General features: G+C 44.6%; 1 protein-coding gene across 1 annotated transcript in view; it reads right to left on the bottom strand.

Moving 5' to 3' along the window:
• Positions 1-805: 805 nt before the first annotated feature.
• Positions 806-10,012, bottom strand: part of LOC116824931 (uncharacterized) — a 38,883-nt gene continuing 29,676 nt past the window's right edge. The window contains exon 6 of the mRNA XM_075070698.1: positions 806-3,585. Within this exon, the coding sequence (XP_074926799.1) occupies positions 2,579-3,585 (1,007 nt within the window). The 3' untranslated portion in view covers positions 806-2,578. The remainder of the gene's footprint in view (positions 3,586-10,012) is intronic.

Raw genomic sequence — 10,012 nt, 5'->3', positions numbered from 1 at the left:
AGACAGGAAATCAGAATGTATTGGAAAGAGAGATTTTATTTCAGAGACATTATTAATCAATCTGTTTTAGGTACTTCTAAGGTGCCTTGGTATCACTGTGGTTTCTAAGCACCAGTAACACATTAGGAAGCTAGAGTATTCTAAAAAGCACCATTAAACTGACAGAAGGACCTGGGCACCTGATAGGAACCAATACCTGGGATGGAGTATGGCCAGAACTTTAGACAATCTCCATGGAATTCTGTTTAAATGAGAAAATTTACCATTTACCAAGGTTCTTCCAATAGTTGCTAAATATGATCCAGAGAGAAGAGACAAATTGTAAAGAAGCTACTAGGGAGGAGACAGGCTGCACTCCTGTCTGCAAGAGTCCATATATCTAGCAGTTTAGGAGCAGGCTTTCCAGCTCTCAGCAACCTCTTAAATTTACACATACCTCTCTCTCCTGCATTCTGCTTGTGAGGCTCTGTGCCTCCGGTAGAGATTAAAGTCCTTCTGGAAGAGGAACATATACTGTAACCGCTATATGAGCAAAGAAATGGCAGTGCCCAGATCACCCTTTGACAGCTAGATCACTATGGGAAGGACAGGATGTGGGGAAGCTAATGATTTCAGCTGTGTGGCAATGAACAGGGGAAATAAATCCAGTATGAGGCACAAAGGAAATTCCAAAGACACAGATTACAGTGTCTTCATAAGAGTGGTGAACAACCTTAGCAGCTCTGGCAATGGGCCCTGAGCTCTAAGACCACACCGAATCTGCATACAATTTTAAATAATTATACATAAAGATTTTAATCAGAAATAAATGCACACGGTTATTTTTAATTTAGAGAGCACTGTTAAATGTACAAAGCACCATACAAAGCACATAGAAGGACAACATATGCTCAGAGGACTGCAGGGGAAGGAGTTTTCAGTGAGGAAAGTGCCATTGCTTCTCTGAGACCAAATTCTTGATGCCAGGGTTTTCCTTTGAATCCTTTCCTTGAGCATTAGGAGTTGCTGGCTTGAGTCCATTAATTGGCTGCAGTGTTTTGATTTATTCAGATTCATAACAGAAAAGTTCCATTTACTGGAACTACCCCAAACTGCAGTCCCCATCACTGAATTCTAGAGTGCTGTCAGATCAGCCATGCAGCAGCCATTTACCAAGGTTCAGTACGTTTCCTTCATCAAATTTGGATGTGAAAATAGCAGACCGTTAAAAGTCAGTCAACTTTAGCTGAACTTTGGCTTAATCTTTGAGTCTGCAAATTGAAAAGCATGTATGCCCTTCGAAAGTACATCAAGCAAATGAGTCCTGGAATTTCTGGATCCATCCAGCATCTGTCTGACTCTCTCAGTCAGATATCTGGAGCATTTGCTGGGAAGTCAAAACAAAAACCCATTGGTCTGAAGTTGTCCATGGAAAATACTTGCCGTTGCAAGCAAAAGCCTCAGAGCCTGTGCAGCTTCAAAAAAAGGCATCCACTCCAGAAAGTTCCTCCACTTCCTCGAGTAGCAGGAAACAAAGGTCCCTGCTCCTCCAGGAGTTGCAAGCAAGTTCCCTGCTCCCCTCAAAGTTTAATATTTCAAAATACATTAAAATAATATTTTGTCATCTGTTGAGAGTCCAGAAGTGGCTTCAGGCTCCCAAAGAGTTCTGATGCCTTAGAGAGTGGCAAGTTTTGCCGAGCTAGCTACAGAATGAGCCTTTCATAAGCTTTCTTGGCTAGCAACTGCTCAAACTCCTGGATCTGCTCTGTACCTTTAGCACACACAGGAGTTCTTTATTCTCCTGCCCCCTAGACCCTCCATTGGCTCTCACCAGTACTCCACCCTTCTGGAGATATTGTGAAGCCATGGAGCCAATTACAGAAATAATAAGCACATCACAGAACTAATATGTCTTCTCTATTCCTAATTTCTAGGATATCCAGCCATGCTGGATAAACACATGAGCTTGATACTTTTGCTAAAATAACTAGCAGTAAACAGTCAAATATATTACAATTTACATGTTTCATGGTGAGTCTTCAATGTTAGCACCCTAAACAGAAGAGCGGGGCATCTCTTGGAGTGGTTTCCCGCTTATTTACCTGCAGATGCAGGCAGTTATTAGCACTATGTTGGGTCACATTCTGAAGTCATTCTTCTCAACTGTAAGGGCTACAAATTTAATATAGGCACAGAGAGGAGAACTTAAATTCTGCAAAACTGAGGTGTCACCAAAAGGCTGCAAGTTGTGTGCCACAATCTTATAAGCTACAGATGTGACCCAGAGCCAAATAACCGCTTGGCATTTTTTCCTTCACTTCAAAATAAAATAATTTAAAAAAGGAACAAACACCAAAACAAACAGGAAAATTGACCCTGTCATTTCATCACCTGCCAGGTCTGAGATTCCAGACTGATCCATGTCCCAGCACATAGCTCCTTGGCTCCCAACACTCTGTGACCCCAAACATTGCCTGTCATCCCAGGAATGTGTTTCCCCCTCTTCTTTGATTCAGTCACCCACACTCCCAATCGCTGCAGATGTTTCATGTGCTTGCATGGCACCATACTTGCCCAGGGACCGAGCCACTGCTGCTCCCTACCATACGTGCACTCTCTGATGTGACACTAAGTACGAGTTGCGGCTGAAGCTCTTCCCACACTGCACACATTTGAAGGGCTTCTCCCCAGTGTGCGTCCTGCGGTGTCGGATCAGGGTGGAGTTGTCGCTGAAGCTCGTCCCACACTCGGAGCACTTGTATGGTTTCTCTCCTGTGTGCGTCCTGCGGTGCTGGACAAGGTGGGATCTCTGGCTGAAGCTCTTCCCACACTCAGGACACATATAGGGCTTCTCTCCTGTGTGGGTCCGGCGGTGGATGATCAGCTTGGAGCTCTCACTGAAGCATTTGTCACAGTCCGTGCATTTGTAGGGCTTCTCGCCTGTGTGCAGCCGCTGGTGCGCGATGAGGTTGGAGCTGTCACTGAAGCATTTCCCACACTCGGGGCATTTGTATGGCTTCTCACCCGTGTGGAAGTTGGCATGTCTGATGAGCCCCGAGTTCTGGTAAAAGTTCCTCCCACACTTTGCACACACATAGGGCCTCTCTCCGGTGTGGTTCCTTTGGTGCTGCACGAGATGCGTGCTCTGGCTGAAGCTCTTCCCACAGTCTTTGCATTGGTAGGGTCTCTCCCCCGTGTGGATTCTCTGGTGCTGGATAAGGTGCGAGCGCCGGCTGAAGCTCTTCCCGCACTCGGTGCACACATAGGGTTTCTCGCCAGTGTGGATCCGCTGATGGCGGATGAGGTCCGAGCTCCGGTTGAAGCTCTGCCCACATTCAATACAGATGTAAGGCTTCTCGCCCAGGAGAGTTTTCTGGTGAACGATGGTGTCTTTGCGTTTCCTGAAGCCTCTTTCACAATGAATAGGTTTTTCTTGTCTCTCCTCCGGAGAACATATCTCCTGCCTCTCACAGGCTTTGTCCTGGTCAGAACTCGGAAAAGCTTCCCTTATGAAAAAGTCTGATAATGTCCCAGAGACTTCCACTGGCTTGGGACCTTCCTGCAGAGGATCTTCCTCCTCATTTTCATTCATGTTCCCATCACCTGCTGGAACAGAATGAGAATCCAGACATACAGCACCCCCTGCTGTTCCAGTCCTGGGCTCTCCCTCTCTTCACTGCTCTGCCAAAGCATTTCATTTCTGACCTATGCCTCCCCTTGCTATTCCTATAGATTCAGAGCTCTGCCACCACACCTCAGTTCGGATCTGCATCTGTGACTTTCCTGTGCTCTCTCTCTTCCACTCCCCACATATCTCCTCCAGCAGCCCAGACCCTCAGAGAAAGAGGGCAAGAGCCTGATTCTGTTCTAATTTACACCAGTGTCAATCCAGTGATTTAATCTGAGTTGCCCTGGATTGACACTGGCGTAAGTGAGAGAAGTATCAGTCCCACAGAATCCAGGCTCATGAAGCAGACACCTTGACCGTAAACAACGTGATTAGGCACCTACACTGGAAGCAGCCTTCCCTGACATCTCTTATCTCCTGCTCTGAGAAGAATGGGAAAGAATTCCCTTCATGGATAACTGGCTCCCACAGTTCCCCTGGTTCATAAATCCCAACTCACCACTCGCTGATATCATGGGATGTGTTCGGTCCCCCTCGACACCCTTTCACTTGCACAAAGCACTGAGCCTGTCCTCATAAAGATTTTAAGGCGAGGGAAGTGAGAAAGAGAAAAGGAAGAGAAGAAGTAGAATAGTGAAGACAAAGATGAGGGAGGTGAGAGTAGAGAGATGAGACAGAGGCAATAAAAAACGGGAGCAAGATCTGCTGAAGGCACAGAGCAGAAACAGAGAGAGGAGGAAGAGACACAGAAAAAGTAGAGGGGGCTGAATTTTGGGATCCTCACACCAGCGTTCCTAGGCCAATGCGAAACAATCGAGTTTAGCGGAGATCTGCAGGGAAGGATGCCTGCTAGGGAGACATGCAACAACCCAGCATTTAGCCCTCTCCGCGGCCTCCCCAATGACCCCCTCTCCGCAGACAGTTAACTGACAGCATGTGGGGCTACAACAAAAACAAATCCCCCAGGGGCTCTCGGGCAACCCACATGCCGCTATTTAGCCCCAGCCTTTGTGACAGCGGAAGGGGATCCTGCCGGGCTGTAGCCGCACAGACCCCTGTGCGCTGTCTCGGAGCTGGTTTGTGTTTTTTTCTTTCCTTTCTCAGTCACCATCGCCCAGCCTTGCAAGTCCCTTTCTGCCGCAGCCCGGCCTCACGGGCAGCAATTTCTTGCCTCTCAGCTGTTGTGTTCTCCTCCCCCCGTTCCCCTGGAGCTGCGTTTCCACCCTCTCCCATTATGGTAGGCTCCCCCATCCCTGACTCACCTCTCCCACTGGCAGCAAAGAGGTGTATTTTATCCCCTTATGCTCTCTGGCAAGGGCCCGGGAGGGATCATTGGAAGCAGGGATTGAGGCACTTTGGATACTAGATGCTCCCCCAGCCCCAAGGAGCAGACAACAGGCTCCAGGGTAATGGACTACTGGGAATAGGAAGTCCCTTATTTCTGAAGTCCGCCAACCTCCCCCGTCCTGTCCCCCTGCCTGTAAATACTTCCTGCTTCTCAGTAGGCCACGGGGGAGTGCTGTGCTCTATGGTTGTAACCCTTACATCCCCAGGCGAGGCAAGCATGAGGCTTTCAATAAAGTCAGAGGCGTTGGCAATTCTGAGCTACCCTTTTTATTATTATCATGGGTAATGAATACGATTTTATGAAATCAGAAGAAACCTTGAATCTGTTTCTTCAGCTAAGCAACAGAAAGCCTAGGCACTCATGAGAAAGTATGGTGTATGCAAAATAATCTATTAGAAGATTGTGACTTTTGCATTATTTGTTTTCACAGCGTGAAATAAACAGGTGTTTTCAGTCTGTTTTGCCATCTCCCAGGACTCAGTTGCGATGAACCTGCAGCAAGTCATTTGTGAGTCTGCCAAACTCCACCAGTTATTGAGGGAGAGGGAACAGGTGTCCCTCTGACAACTGAGATAGGAGGATGAGGTCTTCCTCAGAGACAAGGTGGTAAATCTGAGCAGCATCAGAGCAGAACTGAACTCTGTGTAGGAATCTGTTTCTGAAGGAGAGGCCAGATTGCAAGAACAAGATCCTAGGACATTTTTCAAGGTGAGGATCTCAAACTCACATTCCTATCCACTAGGGTTGCCACCCCTGAGATATGAAAACCCAGCATGTCCAGGATGTTTGTGAGCCCATAAAGTTGGACAGCTGGCAGTGTGTACTGACCACCCTTACAGATTTCCCAGAACAGCTACCTCAGAAAAGGGATGATCCTGGAAAAACCTGGAACACTGGCAGCCCTACTGTCCACATTCCACAGACACATCCACACCTCTCATCTATCTGCACACATGCCAACCACCCATTCACCCTTCAATACATCATATTCACCTACACTATGATTTTTAGTTTGGCAGAAAGCAGGTGATTGGGGCTCAGGGAAGGAGGATCCCTGTGCATGTGTCCTACTGCCCCACTACTGGTTGGGACTGAAACTGCCTGTGTGTTTTACACAGATAACAGCTAATGGAGAGCCTCCTTTCACTCAAGTGATAGAAGCTTTTGCTTTCGAGGCAAGAGAATGGGTTTTACCCTTGAAGCCACCAGGAAATTCCAAGTGATCATGGAGTGCAGTAGCAAAGTTACAGCTGCGAAGACCTATGTGGCTTTGGATTTGTTCCAATATAACCAGTGCTTAAGTTGTGCCAGGGCTGAGCCCCGGCACCTCTAGGCTTAGTAGTTCATAGCCCTGGCACCTCTGGGCTTGCTGCATGAATTATGAATGCAAAAAAATTATTTGGGTCCCGGCACCTCTTTCGTTACAAATTAAGGACTGAATATAACATTTAACAGAGGATAAAAGGGGGAAAACTCCCTTCTCCCCAATTTATGTATATCTTTGTTGTTATTTATAATTATTAAAATCTTACTAGTTTTCACTGAAAGGCAGCCAAAACTGGTAACACCCTTTCTTCCTCCCCTTCCCTCTCTGCCCACCCCCTGACCAGATGCCTATGGGACATCCGATCCATCCTATCCCTAGATCCATCTCCCCTTGTCCAGATGCTTCTGCTGCAGGCAGCTGGGTTTCAGTCATCACTGCACTGAAAAAAATGTATGGGAACCCCTAAACCAACTCCCAGTTTAATCTTTTAAGTGAAGTTCAGTTATGCTAATTCCTGTCTCTTAGAATATCAGGGCTGGAAGGGACCTCATCTAGTCCAACTACCTGCTCAAAGCAGGGCCAATCCCCAGACAGAGTTTTACCTCAGTTCCCTAAATAGCCTCTTCAGGGATTGAGCTCACAACCTTGGGTTTTAGTAGGCCAATACTCAAACCACTGAGCTACCCTCCTACAAAGAAATAACTCCTGATGGAGCACCTAGATTTGAACCAGGGACTGCTTGATCTGCAGTCAAATGCTCTACCACTAAGCTATACTCTCTCTCTTCTCAGGCCTGCTCTACACACAGAAAATGCACCAGTGTAACTTGTGTGACTACTGTTAAATTGGTTTAAGAATGCCTTATATTACTCTGTCAGGTGGGGCCAGTAGATTATGAAATGTATTGCTTGAATAAAAAGCAGATTTATCTATTAGGCAAAATCAGATTTATTATATTAATCTGTCAAAACCCTGGAAGATACAGAAAAGCCTTTTCATCCATCCCAGGGAGGGAAGAGAGGATCTGGGGCCTCAACTCTCTAACCCGGCTGAAGGGTGAGAATAACGGAGTTAATTTAGGGGAGAGACTTAAAATGGAGCAGGTGGGTTTCTGGAAATAATCTAGTCATTTTAATTTATGTTGGATTAAATAAACCCACCTCTGAAGAAAGGGACTGAAATTCTGCTGCTGTTGAGAGCCATATTGAGTACCCTGGCTGGTGAATTGGGCCCCACTGTTTTACAGACTCTCTGATTTTGCTCCTCCTACAGCAGCTCCCCCTTTGGATGGCCCTGAACACTTCAAACGCTTGTAGATGTCTTATCTTCTCTTTGCTTAGCCTAGTGAAACATAAAGTCAACATTCAGCCAATAGAATGAAATAGGACTTAAGGAAACAAGAAAACGACAAGGTACAAACTGGTTGCAAAATTCTTCTTTGTTGTATTGACTTTTCTCCAGAGAGGCAGACTTTAGATGAGGGCTCCTATCCCATAACTGATGAAGCAGAATTAGGATGGACTAGGTGTTCCATGGTAAACCATTCTGAATATCTAGTCACAATAGGGCAATTGTTTAATTTGGATAATCAAGGGAAAGTTCAATGAAATTAATACATGTTGGGGATGTACTACCTTCTTCTTCTTCTTTTTCAGATAAGTGAGCTTTACAGATGAGTGAGTCTTGGTTAATCAAGATTTGATGGTGTTTAGTTCTATTCAGCTTTCTTTAAAAGAAAGCTAAGGCCCAAGTGTGTAACAGGACAATAGAGGAGGGCTAGAACCCTTAAACTCTACCCCACTGCATGAATTAACATACTAGGGGACTGAGATCTTTCTTGTGTGCCTTTCTTATGTCATATTTGGAGGGAAATATGGCATGCAACACTCTGATTAATTAACATTGAAAATGGATTGTTGTTCAGGTTTCCGTGTCTCAGCTCCAGTTATGGTTCGTGGTGGGAGCTGTCACATTGAAGCACCAGTGGAACTTCACTTCATCTTGGTGTATTAACACTGAGGACTTAAGAAAAGAGAGAAATAATGAGTGTCCACGTGTAGTGGCTCTTGTTGATGATACCACATGGAGGATATCAATTGGCCCTCTTCCTGTGTTTTTCTAGGAGAAGTGTCTTGACCAATAAGTGCAAGAGGCTCCCTTCATGTCACTCTTCTGTCATTCAGTAACAAAGCATGATGTATCCTTGAGGTTTGATCATATGAAGTCACTTGGACACAGGGTTGTGTTTAATAAAGTTATTTTGAACAACTTACTTCCGCGAAGGGCAAATGAAATTGTAATGTAGGTACTTTCTGCTTCATTAATGGAATACACACCAAAAGCAAATCATCTGGACTGTGGCTGAGGGCAATATGATTAAAATGGGTCAAAAATCGAAAAAAAAAATAGTTGGAAACTTTGGGCGTAGTTGAAAGTGTGTTCTATCTTGTGTTTCACAACAGTTTGACATTTTTCATGTTCTGATTTTTTTTCTCAGAATATTTTTCTAAGCAACGTTTTTCAGCTTTGAATTTGGATACTTTCAAAAATGAAAGTTTTGATTTTGATATAATTTCACCATGTATCTGAGCTGACCAATCAAAACTGACATTTCAATAAAAACAAAACAAACTGGGGGAAAATACTTTGAAGAGCAACCAATAGGTTACATTTTTTTATTTAAAGTTTGCTTTGAATTTTTTAAATATTTCAAAAGAATATTTGAAAAAATAACTTTGATATAAATCTTTTGCTCAAAAAATTCTGACTATCTTTAAACATGACTTCTTTTTCTTCCTTTTTGGTTTATAACTTCACTTGGTCAAAAGAGTAATTTAATTCTTTGATGTTGGCTGTCTTTTAAAACAACAACAAAAAATTAGTAGAATGTTCAGAGGAGATTTCACATGCCAATAGCTAATGTATTCATTTTACTGGTTGCCTTGATACAAGATAAACTTCCTCATTGCACTGTTTGCCTAGATATAAGATGAAGGGGTAGATTTTCAAAAGATTATATGACATTTTGATCCTGGCCTACTTCCCATTGACTTCCAGTGGGAATTAGGCACCTAAATACGTTTACATAACCTACAGAAGTGAGCCTCCCATCCTGGGCTGTCAGACTTGGGTTAGGGGGCAATAGCTGTGTAGACACTGCTTTGACTTTGCAGGTCAGGCTGTGACTCTGAAGCCTAGGGATTGAGTAGGCTGTCGACCCAGCCTGGGAGGCTCACTTCTGTGCATTGTGTAGACATACCCTAAGTGTCCTTTGAAAATCTGTCTTAAATGCCTTCATTTTGCCATCTGAGTGAAATTGTGGAGAAAGCTGTTCTGTGATCACTTTAAAATAAATTCCTGTTAAAAAAAATCCACTCTTATCTTAATTACTTTCTAAATAAATAATTTTTTACCAATATAATTATTTTTCTGTCATGATCTGATGCTCTCAGCACCTCTGATACTCAATACCTGGTCATCTCTGGCCTGCTTATGGTATCTCTCAGGCCTGGAGGAAGGAAGATGGACACTTTCAATGGGAGTGGGCAGTGTGGAGACTCCAGCAGAGCTGGGAGAGGATGAATGGGCACTCCAGTGATAAGGGGCAAGGGGGAATTCTAGCCACCAGGGATAGCGGCTGTTCCTGTGGAAAAACAGTAGGTGAACCCATCTGCTAGGTGGTAAAACACAGGGAAATGAGTCCTGTTGGGAGAGCAATGGGAATATGAGTTAGAATGACACCTAGGTGAACAGGCTCCTAGTGGGGTAGTTCATGTGTGCATATGCATTG

Source organism: Chelonoidis abingdonii, chromosome 1 (assembly GCF_003597395.2).
Source record: "Chelonoidis abingdonii isolate Lonesome George chromosome 1, CheloAbing_2.0, whole genome shotgun sequence".
Classification (NCBI taxonomy): Eukaryota; Metazoa; Chordata; order Testudines; family Testudinidae; genus Chelonoidis; species Chelonoidis abingdonii.
Note: the sequence above shows the minus strand (reverse complement) of the source record. Positions and strands in the feature narration are given on the sequence as shown.